Genomic DNA, 13,833 nt, shown 5'->3' with positions numbered 1-13,833 from the left:
CCTTTTGAAAATGAACCAAGATTAACAATGTTTCATAGAAATATGGTGCAGTGATGCTTATTATCAAAGCCCCAAGGCCCATCTAAATCTAAATGGTTCTAAATCTCTTTCCCTCCTGAGCGTCTGAATAATACCTGACCTGATCCATTTACAGTCTCTTGTCACTCATTCACCATACAATATTTGGAGGATTTTTAGTAGTTGTTAAGTAAGCCTATGGCATCCCTATAGGGGATGGCAATCATTTGATTTAATGAAGTGTTGTATGAATAATTTTTATGTCTTGATTGAAAATATGTTCATCATTAAGAATTCTTTTTATGCCATCTTAGTGTATCTTGGTTCAGGTATTAGTTTTCTCCTTTTTATTCTTTGAATTAATTAGAAAGTTTCTTATCTGTTTTACTAATTTTCTAGAATCATTTCTAAAGAAGTGAAGTATTTTTTTAAAACACCACACCTTAATTTTCTTTTTGATTGGTAGTAAATGTTTAGATAATTTGAATGCAAATATTTCCTTATCAGCTACCTAGTTGTCACACTAATACAGATATCACAAGCTTAAAATTTTCAATATATAATTTATAAGGGAATGAATATTTATGAAAACTTTAAATCATTTAAATAGAAAAAAAGAGGTGAGACATTTAACAGCATTTTAAGAGTATTTTGTTTTTTTAATGGAAAAATCTATGGAATTACTTGGTCATATTAGAAAATGTATACAGAATCTACTTAGAGGGAAATATCTTCAACCAGGTTTCACCAGATACTATGAGAGTAATTCTCATAAGAGAAGTAAAAAAAAAAAATCATCTGTCCTCAACTGTCAAATTCATGAGGGAAAAATGTTGACTATTTTGTTAATGTCTCTAACTCCAGTGCCTAGAACAGTGCTGGCTACATAATAAAGGATTAATAGTATTTTTTGAACTGATAAGGCTATTGTACCTACCGACTTAACAAATGCAACAAACATAATATGAAAAGTGTATGTTTATAATTATTATAATTAATAAAGAATATACCACAAGAGAATATTCAACTTAAAAAGACTAGGAGGTTTTAAAAATAACTGAATGGAACTTCTGTACATGAAAAATATAGTATGAGAGTAAAATCAAGAATTAACAGTAGCCAGAGACAGCTGAAGAAACTAAACAGATGCAACATATAAACAGCTCAAGGAAAAAGAGGAGAGAATTAGAGGCTTAAGTAAAGAGCAATTAGAATTCCTGGAAAATAGAGAAAAAAAATCTGGAAAAGAGGTTATATTAAACATAGATGAACTGAGATCAGGTATCACAACACAGAATAAATAAAAATTAGAGTACATTAACACTTTTCAGATTACAAGAGAAGAAAATAATTTAAATAATGTACTTCAGCAGTTAGAAATTGAAACTGGGACAAAGAATAACATAAAAGCTGGAATTGATGAAAAAGTATGAATATGTATACCTCAAAACAAAACATATTGAATGTACAATTGTAACTGTAACAAAAGAATATAAAGCATATATACATCTTGGTATAATAGGGAATTAAAATAATTTAAATAAAACTGTTAAAATTTCTGATTGATTAAATTTATCAGAAATTACATATATTTCAAATTGAATTTAAAAATATATACCACAAGAGAAACACCTAAATCACAAGGGAATAGAAAGGTCTAGCACAAAAATAAGAAAAATTATACAAAGCAAATAGTAAAGTTAGTATAGGCAGCCATATTTTATCAGGCACAAGTTGTCTGTAAGGCAACACAAATAAAAGTATGAAAGATTTTAATAGGGATGAAAAAAAGTGGACATAGTGATACATAGAGCAGAAATTTAACAAATGAATAATACAATGAATAAATGTGTCAACAAATTCAAAAATCCTTGAGGAGATAAGCAATTTCATAGAAAAACAAACTCTTGGGATATAAGGAAAGATGAAAATGCCCAACACTTTAAAAAATTTGAATCTGAATATAAATGTCTCTTTCTCCCTCCTCAAAAATACAAAAACAACCATTAAAACTAAGTCAAAAGCTAAATTATTTTACAAATAAATACAACCAAACATTTAAGAAAGACATAATTAAAACTCATAAAAACTCAGCCAGCAAAAAGAAAAAGAGTTAATACTGCTGAATACATAAAGGCAATATTACCTTGACACCAAAAACAAAGAAGGGTAATATAAGAAAGAAAATTTCGGACTGAATGAATTCATGAGTATATGTGGCAAACATAAGAAATATGAGAAAATCTAATATAACAAAGTATTAAGAAATGACCAATGGCTTGTTTGTTTTTTTGTTATTGAGTTGTATGAGTTGTTTGTATATTTTGGAAATTAAGCCCTTTTTGGTCACATCATTTGCAAATATTTGCTCCCAGTTAGTTGGTTGTCTTTTGTTTTGTTTATGGTTTCTTCTGGGGTGCAAAAGCTTAGAAGTTTGATTAGGTCCCATTTGTTTATTTTTACTTTTATTTCTATTGCCTTGGGAGACTGACCTAAGAAAACATTGCTATGTTTTATGTCAGAGAACGTTTTACCTATGTTATCTTCTAAATGTCTTATGGTATCATGTGTCTTATATCTAAGTCTTTAAGACATTTTGAGTTTATTTTTGTGTATGGTGTGAGGGAGTGTTCTAACTTCATTGATTTACATGCGGCTGTCAAACTTTCCCAATACCACTTGCCAAAGAGACTGTCTTTTATCCATTGTATATTCTTGCCTCCTTTATCAAAGACTAATTGACCATAGGTGTGTAGGTTTATTTCTGGACTTTCTAGCCTGTTCCATTGATCCATATGTCTTTTTTTATGCCAATACCACACTGTTTTGATTACTGTAGCTTTGTAGTATTGTCTGAAGTCTGGGAAGTTTATGCCTCCTGCTTTGTTCTTTTTCCTCAGGATTACTTTGGCAATTCTGAGTCTTTTGTGATTCCATATAAATTATAGGGTTATTTGTTCTACTTCTGTGAAAAATGTCATGGGTAATTTGATAGGGGCCGCATTAAATCTGTAGATTACTTTGAATGGTATGGTCATTTTAATAATATTATTCTTCCAATCCAAGAGCATGGGATAGCTTTCCATTTCTTTAAATCATCTTTAATTTCCTTTATCAATGTTTTATAGTTCTCAGCATATAAGTTTTCACCTCCTTTGTTAGGTTTATTCTTAAGTACTTTTTTGGATCTGATTTTAAAAGGGTTGTTTTTTTTTTTAACATTCCCTTCCTGATATTTCATTGTTAGTGTAAAGAAATGCAAAAGATTTATGTGTGTTAATCTTGTATTCTGCCAGCTTGCTGAATTTGTTTGTCAGTTCTAGTAGTTTTTGTGTAGAGTCTAAATATGGGCAGAAGACCGAAATAGACATTTCTCCAAAGAAGACACACAGATGGCCAACAGGCACATGAAAAGATGCTCAACATTGCTAATTATTAGAGAAATGCAAATCAAAACTGCAATGAGGTATCACCTCATTCCAGTCAAAATGGCCATCATTAAAAAGTCCACAAACAAGAAATGCTGGAGAGGGTATGGGGAAAAGGGAACCCTTCTACACTGTTTGTGGGAATGTATATTGGGGCAGCCACTGTGGAGAATAGTATGGAAGTTCCTTAAACAACTAAAAACAGTGTTACCATATGATCCAGCAATCTCATTCCTGGGCATATATCTGGAAAAGACAAAAGCTCTAATCGAAAAGATACCTGCACCCCAGTGTTCAGAGCAGCACTATTTACAATAGCCAAGACAAGGAAGCAACCTAAATGTGCATCAAGAGATGAATGGATAAAGAAGATGTGGTTTATATATACAATGCAATACTACTCAGCCATAAAAAAGAATGAAATAATGCCAACTGCAGCAACAGGGATGGACCTAGAGGTTATCACACTAAATGACATAAGTCAGACAGACAAAGACAAATATCACATGATATCACTTATCTGTGGAATCTAAAAAATGATACAAATGAACTTATTTACAAAAGGAAACCAGACTCACAGACATAGAAAACAAAATTATGGTTACCTAGGGGGAAAAGGGGGGTATAAATTAGGAGTTTGAGATTAGCATATACAAACTACTGTATATAAAATAAACAAGAAGGTGTAGCACAGAGAATTACATTCAATATCTTATAATAACCCATAATAAAAGAGAATATGAAACAGAATATACATAGGTATGTATAACTGAATCACTTTGCTGTACACCAGAAACTAACACAGCATTCTAAATCAACTGTACTTCAATTAAAAAAAAGAAAAAAAAAAAAGAAAGAAATGGCCAATGGCAAAATGCAATTTACATCTAAATTGTTAAGATGATTGAATCTTAGAATATCAATGAATTAACTGTGTTTTAGAATTATATGGGGAAATGAATATACATATAGCATTAGGAGCAGTAAAACTACTGTTCAAAGTTCAATACCATATATGATAAAATAACCTAGCAATAGAAGAATGTAACTTAACTTTGTTAATGCTATAAAATAAACCTCTTAATCCTATAAAATTTAAATAAACTTTAAACATTTTAAAACTTAAAATAAATTTTAAAGATATAATTTACACTACATAAAAATCAAAGTCTAAATAAATGTAACAAAGGAAAGCAAAACCTCCTCACTGAAGACAACAAAACCAGGTGAGAGGAGGTAAAGATCTATATAAATTGAGTAGATCCTATGCCCATGGATTGGAAGGCCCAATAATGGAAAGAGGTCAAGGCTCCTCAAACTGATCTATAAAGACTAAGTTTTCCATTTGTAGACATTCTTTCTTAATAAAATCCATGAGTATTGCATCCAAACTTGGAACAAATTTTATAAAATCTACAAATATTAAACATTCTGTTTTGTTAATTCTTTGCTATACTATATAAATTTTCTATTTGGTAATTTATTTATACTCTTCCATTTTAAGCATAAATTTTGCAATGGCCTCAGTATTAAGCTAACACAATTATTGGATGCAAGTCAACAATATTTCAGGGTCTATCTTATTGCATAAGTGTTAAAATTAATAAGAAACTGTACCAATTATATTCTTCCATCTATCTTTATTATGAAAGCAAATATTTAAATATCTGATTCCATTGGAATAAATCAATATTAAATTATAAATTTTCCTCTTTTTTATTGTATTAGTGTGCTTTAGCATGTTATTATTGTTAATATAAAATGATAGTTTTTCTTTTTAACATTCTTCTCACTTTTCTTTGCTTTTTTAATATACTCTCCTGCCAGGTGTCCTACAACATTGTAATTGAAGGGAAAACGTACACTGTGAACCTAATGCAAAAGTAGGTGAACTACATTATTTTATTACCTGTCTTTGTTCTAGTTATAATTATTGTTCATATTTATCCAGAAAGTAACTATTTTGCATTTGTAAATATTTTTAGTTGCTTACTATTTGTCTCCTATTTTATGCTTAAGAAAAACATTTTAAACCTATATAATAAACATCTAGGACCTGGATCCATATGTATGCTCGCATCTTTTTCCTTCCCAGCAACATCAGATTTCTATTTGACTATTTATGTGGTTTCATGGAGGATGAATTTTGATATTTTTCTATTTTTATCACGACATAAATACAACTTGTTTTTGAGTTCTCTTACATTCAACTATATTTGAAAGAGCATAGTGGATTTTTGAGTGGAAAGAACAGTGATTCTTTAAATTAGTTTACATATCACAATGTATTAAGGACTTAGAATACAACTGTAATTAGCCAAACTCAATCCCATGCCAGCTAAGGAAATTGGGGAAAAAATAAGCACACCATATTTGGAAATAAAGAAAAATCAAAACAGTAATGGTCATTTTTAAAATGGGTCCTTTATTAAAAGTTTTGGTCAATTTGTCTATTATAAATCTTGATAGCTTAAAGGTAAGGTCTTTCCATCCTTTTCTTCATCAAGAATGTTCTGGCTTTTCTTACTACTTTTCATTTTCATATATTTTATAATAAACCCTTCCACAAAGATATATCCATAGATATTGATTGTGACTTCATTGAATCTACAGAGTACTTTTGGAGGAATTTTTCCTGTCATTCCCTTTCAATTTTTTATTCACTCTGGATTTTTTTTACTGAGTCTGAAATTCTTTTAATGCAGTCCAAATTATTATTTTCTTTGTAGCTATTATTCTTTTCATATTTAAAAAAAAATCATTGTCTTCATACAGTCATGAATCCAAGCTGCCATTTTTTTCTAATAGCTTTTATTGTTTTCACTTTCATGTTCAACTCTAGGGTTCATCCAGAATTGATGTTTGTGTGTTTCATGAGCATGGGGATCAAGATTCAAACATTTTATCGTATTAGCATCCAATGGATCCAACACATGCTATTGGAAAAAAAAATACTTTTCTCATTGCACTGTAATGAAATGTTTGTAATAAATCAAATGACTGTTTATGAGTGGGATATCTTTCTGGACTATTTTATTTTATTTGTTTACTCCTGAGCCCTATTTATCTGAACAGATATCACACTATATTAAATACTGTACTAGGTCTTGTTACCCAGCCTTGTTCAACAATTTTAAGATGTCCTTGTTTTTCTTGATCCTTTAATTTTCCATGTAATGTCTGAAGTCACCTTTTTTTTTGTACCTTTTATTTTATATTCTTTTTCTTTCATAGTCTCCATTTTAATGAATCTATTATTTTATATTATACCATTTTCCCTCAATTAAATTCTTTGTTATACAACTTTTTACTATTCTTTTAGTATTTTCTCTAGATTATCATATTAATCCCTGAATTATTAAATCTAATATACATTATTATTTTACCAGTTATCATACATTGTTAGATCTTCAAATCTTTTAATTTCACTTACCTTCTACCTTTTCATTATTTTTCCTGTATGCTTTTAAACCCCAATTAGATATGACTATTATTTTTTGTATAGTCAATATCCCTTTATAATTAAGCATAAATTTGCACATTCTGTTGCTCTTCATTTTTTCCTGTGTTTGTTTCTATCTGCAGTTAATTTCTATATGTCTCAGGAATTCTCTGTATTTCTGTTGTAGATCTGCTTGTTTTTGATTAATTTGTATTCAATGTCAAATATTAACCTTACTCTTAAGAACTTTTTTGCTGGAATAAATTCTAGGATGACCTTTTAAAAATGACTTTTGTCCTTTAAAAGCATCATTCCGACGTCTTCTGGCTTTCCTCGTTTCTATTGACAACTTAAGCTATCAGTCTTATTGCTTTTCTTTGAAGGGAACATCTTCGTTTTCTTCTTGATACTTTGAAGGTTTTATTTTGGTTTTCATCAGTCTTTAAAACTATATTTAGGGGTGATTTTTCTTTGCTTTTATCATGCTCAAATAAAATAGGACTTACTGAGTCTATATCATCAATTTTGAAAAAACTTTGCTCTCATTTTCAGAGATTTTTAAGTTAATCTCCTTGGCTACTCTGTGCAACTTCAGAATTTAGCAGATGATTTTACAGGGAAAGAAGCTATGAATCTGATGCAACTTAAATATTCATATTTTTATTCCAGGACTGCACAGCCACCAAAAGTTCTGCTTGTTTCTAGGCTCCCCAATAATAGCTTTCTCCCTGGTCCAAGCATGGATATTTGACTTCTTTCTTTGCCAAAAAACAGTGCTTGTATATCACTAGCTACGTCTCTTTATAGGACTTTCAACCCAGAATCTGTGTGTTCCCTGGAGCTCCACCCCACTGTGTATTATTTTCTTTTTTTGTTACAAGAATACAAAAAGTTTTGCTCTGTTTGTCAGCGGTTTGGCTCTTTGACCTTTTGCTTTCACAAATCCACACTGCCATAGCTGTCACAAATCTTTATACTATACTAATTGGAAAAATGAAAATGAGATACCTACACCCACCCTTTCTCTTTGTAAAGCCTTTTAAGCATATTCTTCCCATATTACAAACAATGTATTTTAATGTGAGATCTCCACCTGATCTGTTGAATTCATTTCATATTAGTTCAATACTTATTGACCATTTGCTATTTTCCGGATATTCTTCTAAGAGATTGAGATGCATTAGTAAACAAAATGGATATGAATTTTATATTGTTTATCAGATGAGACTAATAATGGTATGATAAATAGTGGATTAGGAAGAATGTTAGAAAGTGATAAATGCTTAAGCAAAAATATAGAACAAACTAAGAAGTGTCATTTGGAAATCCTATGCTTTAATAATTGAGAAAGTTGAAAATTTTTATAAACTTGTCAAGAGAAGCCTCAGTGAGATGTGGATATAGAAGCAAAGACTTGAAGTAGATGAGACAATGAGCCATGTTGAAGAACATCCTAGAAAGGGGCAACAGCTAGTGCAAATACCCTGAGACAAAAGTTTGCCTGTTGTGTTTAAAAAACAGGAAGGAGGACAGTGTGACAGTAAGGTGAGTGAGGAGAGGTCTGAAGACTAGAATTTTTTGAGCAAAATTAAAACTAAATCCATGTACTCAAAGAATCTCTCCCTCATGCGCTCTCTCTCTCTCTCTCCTCTCCCTACCTATCTATAATAAGTTTAATAAAAGAAATAGCTTTTCATAATAAAATCTAGGAAACAAATTTTCCATTAAATACTTTTTACCTTTATTTTACAGAGTTTTCTTACCTCATAATTTTAGGGTTTATGGTTATAATGGCACAGGAAGTATGAAACCTCTTGAACAACAGTTTCAGGTATGATTTTTATTGTCTGTTTTACCTTTGTTATGTGAGTTTCTGTGACTGTTTTACTTAGGGTCCACATGTCTCTAGAGTATAACAGGCTGGAGTTATGTTTTGTTTTGGCATGAATGTAACCATTTCCTTTGATGATGTGTCTTGAATTAGCTTTGTGACACAGATGATTAACCAAACCACAAATGATAGTGATGCATTTAAGCTATTATTTCATGATGATGCACATGTATGTGTTTATGTACCTGTGGCAAGAGGGTTGAATATGGAGTGAAATACTTAAAATGAAAATACATGACTTAAATCAGGAAAGCTAAATCTAGGAAGAAAAGGAAAATCCAAAGACTTGTCTGAAGTATGTTCAGGGACCAAATAAATACACATAAATTTCATGCACATTTAGGAATATATTAAATTTTCAACTACTTGGAGCTTCATTTAACAAAGTTTTCCATTTGCTGTAAATATAATAAAGAAATGTGCATAGAATTTCAAGGAATACCCATGCCTGAAATGCTGTTTTGCTTTTTACATTTGCCCTGCCTTACCAATTCCTATATTTTTTTAATTTGCATTCCTGATTTCTATGTAGCGAATTAACAACTACTTTGAAATTAAAGCATTTTTATAGAGACTAAGCTCTTAACAGGAGAAATAATAGGTATGGTGAGTTCTTTAAATTTTGCCTAACAGAGTAGGCAAATACATGTGAATCATCTATGGAGTTCTCTATACAAATATAAAAATGATGCATACTGTCAAAAAGTTTTATGATATATACATACGTGCATATATACATAATATTATAGACATACTTATGTATACACACACAATATATGTGTGTGGGGGGCATTTTTTGTGTGTGAGTGTGGTGAAAAAGAGACGGAGAGAAACAGAGGTAAAACAATGAGACAACGAGATGCACAGGGCCGCAATATCCCGCACCTGCATTTTAAGTAATTCTGCCATACCTAACACCTAACTCTACTTCCTACCTCCCAGGAGGTAATCATGAGAGACAGATGTATAATTCAAAAGAAAAAGCAAAGATGTTTTATTTATAACCTGGATGTAATAAGTTATTGAATGCTGGCCTCAAATGCCATGTTTGCCAAAGCTGCAAGCCTATCGTCAGTGTAGGAAAAACCAGGAAAGTTTATTAAATTAGGTTAGAAGCATATAAATCTATTTTTCATAAATTCCACAAATGATTCTCATCCCTAAAAGTTATGTTATCTTACTAACTAAAGATGTATCTACACGAAAACAAAGCAACCAGTTAGACACAGAAAGAGTTTGTTCCTAGTATCTGCAGTTTACTTTATGATCTCTCCAGGACAGAGAGATACTCATAATGGTTAAAAAGTAAAATTACCAGATGACATAACAATCCAAAATGTGTATGCACATAAAAATAGACTTCAAATTATAAGAGGCAGAAACTGACAGAAATGAAAAAAGAAATAGGTAAATTATTATTCTTATTGAAGATTTAAACATTTCTCTCTCAATAATTGATAGATGAAGTGGAAAGAAACTCAGCAAATACGTTGATGCCTTGAGCAGAACTATCAACTTGATCTCATCAACGTTTGTAGGCAACCACACACAACAGCAACATTCTTACTGTTGCTGAGTTTATACACATTCTTTTTTGAGTGCTAATAGAAGAATGAACAAGATATAATAAAGGAAAATAGTGCAAAAATGACAATGATAACAATAAGAAAAAAACTGGAGAAAAATTATATAATAATAATAATAAACTTTTGATTCCTCCATCTCAAAATTTTATCCTATGCTGACCTAAAAATGATTTATTTATTAATTTCCAAGTTTTCCAATCAACTTATGTATAAGGTTGATATAATTTACTGGTGGTTCTGAAGAATTAAATACATTATCAATCTGGATAATACAAACCACATTTGGAAGGAAGTGGATGAAATGCAGTGGAAAGGAAGAGGTATTTTTCCTTGATTATATAAAGTATGATTTATACAGATGAACCTGTATATGGGACCACAGTGAAAAAGTACAAATATGATAAGTCAGTGAAATATTTTAAAAATATAAGATACTGTTTTAGTCTATGTCTAAAGATACCATGCAGTAATTTACACATGGGAAGTTTAATGTAAAGAATTATTCATTGTAACAAGGATTAGAGTAAAACAATAAGAAGTAAAGAGAACTCTAAAGGTCATAGGAATATCAGATACAAGAAGCAGCCAGCAATCCCAGGACTGGGGTAAAGAAGACAGTTTCCTTGCCCCAGATTTGAGATTGTTAAAAGTGGCACAACCATGGATCTTCAAATAGGACAAGTCACTGTGGTGCTGTACCAAGAGATCTTGCTGTAAAATTTCTCTTTAGAACCCTCTGGAAATCTGTCCTTTGGGTAGCCAGGAAAGCTGTTCATAAGATGTCTCACCAAAGTCACTTTGCTATGGAAGGAGAGCGGCCTAGATGATGGGAGGATACTACTGGCTGATGGGTGCTAGAGACCACCATGCACACAAGGGTCTGGGTACTCGAGAATCTCCAAGCACTGAGGGGTCCTGGCTTTGCAAAAAGCTGTACCCTGTGCAGGAGCCCGCCAAGCTAGCACACCGGAACCAAATAGCGAAGCTCTCTTCCCATGCTCTCCAGCACCCGTTACTAGCAAAGCTTCAGTGCCACCTGGCAAAGGAAAAAATAATTAAGAGGTTTATATTCATTTGCACAAAGCAGGCAAAAGGTTAATTTCAAGCTCAGTAGCAATACATCAATAATTGACAGAGCCTACAACTTTGACTACTTAGTTTTCTGTATGCACTCTTTTATACACATTTGAACTCTGTAAAAACAACATAATCACCCTACATTTCTATTTAGCAAGATTCAGCCAACCTTCTCCCAAGTAAAGATATTCTCATTCTTCCCTCAAAATGATGAGACACACAATCACGAGTCACTGTGTCCATTGCTAGCTCTATTAAGTTCTCCACAAATTTAGTCACGGTCCAACTGAATACTATGTTAACATGAGGTTAAATTAACTTGTAAAGTTAACCTCCAACCACCTGCATGTAAACTAATAACAGGAAGAGGGAAAAAGAAGAAAATGGTTAGCACCTACAAATAAAGATACCTATGCCTATGACAAGATAAGAGAAAAATATTTAAAGCTACTATAGTCTTCATTTCTGTAATAAGTCATGATTGCTACGTATGACTTCTTTTTCCCACTACCTGCTCCCCATTTCCATTGCTCTCAACCAGAACCTAAGCTTGTTATGGATATTTACCTAGCAGAATAGCACAAATCTTCACTCCCAAAGGGTTTGCATCCTTAATCATATTTTATTTTGGTTACTATTATACTCAGGTGGGTTCAAGACACAGCACTTCTTTAAGCAACAAATTTCCCTATTGTGTTCAGAGTCAGTCACTCCAGCCACTGGGTTAGCCTGTTTGTGCAGTGGCAAAAAGGAGCTCGAAATATCCAGTTGCAAGTTTCATCTTCCAAATGAGTGGAATTTTTATTGTGTCCCCAGGTGAACAAATTCCCCACTGGGGGCTAGAAGCTAAAAGTTACTGGGACAGAAAGCAAAATGCTACAAAATGGTTATTAGATATAATGGTGGGAAGAGACACTCCCATTTCAACACCTTACTTCCTGGACCCATGTATTGTGGTTCTCAGAAAACCATGCCATATAATGGTCTTGATTCAAACATAACCCCAGCCTTTCAGAGTAATGTCTCCCAACTATTATGGTAAATGAGTATTCAGTAACCCGGTCTACCTTTCAATTAGGCCAGCTGCTTCCAGATGACAGAGTATATGGTAACACATGTACATAAACCAACTGCTGCCCTTAATCTGCTGAGAAACAAGTTTCTGTGTCAGACACAACACTGTGCAGAAGCCATGGCAGTGGATAAGGCATTCTGTGAGTCCACAAGTTCTGGTGCTAGAAGAAGCACCATGGACAGGGAAGGTAGTTTTTGTTTTTCAGGGAATTTAATCCATTTACCTACATCATCTAATGTTGGCATATAATTATTCTTAGCATTCCCTTAATAATCCTTCTATAAGGATGGTAGTAATATCCCACTTTTATTTCTGATTTTAGTAATTTGATTCTTTTCTTTTCATAGTCAATCTAGCTAAATATTTGTCAATTTTGTTTATCTTTTCGCAGAGCCAGCTTCTGGTTTCATTGATTTGTTCTATTATCTGTTCTTATTAATTTCACTCTAATCTTTATTATTCCCTTTCTTCTGCTTAATCTAGGTTTAATATGTTCTTTTTCCTGTGTTATATGTGGTTGGATAGGATATTACTTTGAGATCGTTCTTCTTTATTAATACATGCTTTTATATATATAAATTTATCAAAAGCACTACTTTAGCTGCATCCCATACATTTTAGTATGGTGTGTCTTCATTTTCATTTTCCTTAAATATCTTCTGGTTTCGTATTTGATTTATTCTTTAATCCATGGTTATTTAGAGATATGATATTTAATTTCTACATCTGTGAGTTTCTCCAAATGTTTTCTGTTAATTATTTCTAAAAAAAATGCTTTATTATCAGAAAACATACTTTTTACTTCTATACTTTTAAACTGAGGCTTTTTTAATGGATTAGCATATGGTCTATCCTGGAAAATATTTTGTGTACACATTAAGAAGAATGCGTATCTTGCTCTTTGGTGGAGCATTTTACAGATGTCTGCTAGGTTTACTTAGTTTATGATCTTCTTTTAAGTCTTATATTCCCTTGCTGATCTTCTGCCTAGTTGTTCCACCGATTGTTGAAAGTGGCAGAGAAGAAGAAAAGAAGCCTTCAACTATAAGTGTTGAGTTGTCTATTTCTCCCTTAGTATCTACCTATTTTTTTATGCACTGTGGTGCTCTGATATTTGGTACCTATGTTTACAGTGTTATATCTTCCTGATGCATTAAACCTTTTATTAGTAGAAAATACTGCTCTTTATTTCTAGTAACATTTTTTTCTTTCAAAGTCTACTTTGTCTGATATAAATATAGTCAATCCAGTTTGCTCGTGGTTGCTATTTACATGATAATCTTTTTTCATTCCTTTAATTTGAGTCTGTCTGTGTC

The 13,833-nt window shown here is 31.9% G+C and overlaps 2 protein-coding genes across 2 annotated transcripts in view; one reads left to right on the top strand and one right to left on the bottom strand.

Moving 5' to 3' along the window:
* The window catches only part of ADAM2 (ADAM metallopeptidase domain 2), an 83,723-nt gene that overhangs the window by 4,664 nt on the left and 65,226 nt on the right, over positions 1 to 13,833 (top strand). The window contains exons 6-7 of the mRNA XM_019921510.3: positions 5,274 to 5,329; positions 8,641 to 8,719. Coding sequence (XP_019777069.2) covers positions 5,274 to 5,329; positions 8,641 to 8,719 — 135 coding nt within the window. The remainder of the gene's footprint in view (positions 1 to 5,273; positions 5,330 to 8,640; positions 8,720 to 13,833) is intronic.
* The window catches only part of LOC101339706 (disintegrin and metalloproteinase domain-containing protein 5-like), a 230,572-nt gene continuing 225,411 nt past the window's right edge, over positions 8,673 to 13,833 (bottom strand). Inside the window, exon 29 of the mRNA XM_073798647.1 lies at positions 8,673 to 11,401. The gene's annotated coding sequence lies outside the window, so the exon portion shown is untranslated. The remainder of the gene's footprint in view (positions 11,402 to 13,833) is intronic.

This window comes from Tursiops truncatus, chromosome 21 (assembly GCF_011762595.2).
Source record: "Tursiops truncatus isolate mTurTru1 chromosome 21, mTurTru1.mat.Y, whole genome shotgun sequence".
In the NCBI taxonomy this organism is placed as follows: Eukaryota; Metazoa; Chordata; class Mammalia; order Artiodactyla; family Delphinidae; genus Tursiops; species Tursiops truncatus.
The sequence above is the reverse complement of the archived record's forward strand: the minus strand, read 5'-3'. Positions and strand labels throughout refer to the sequence as shown.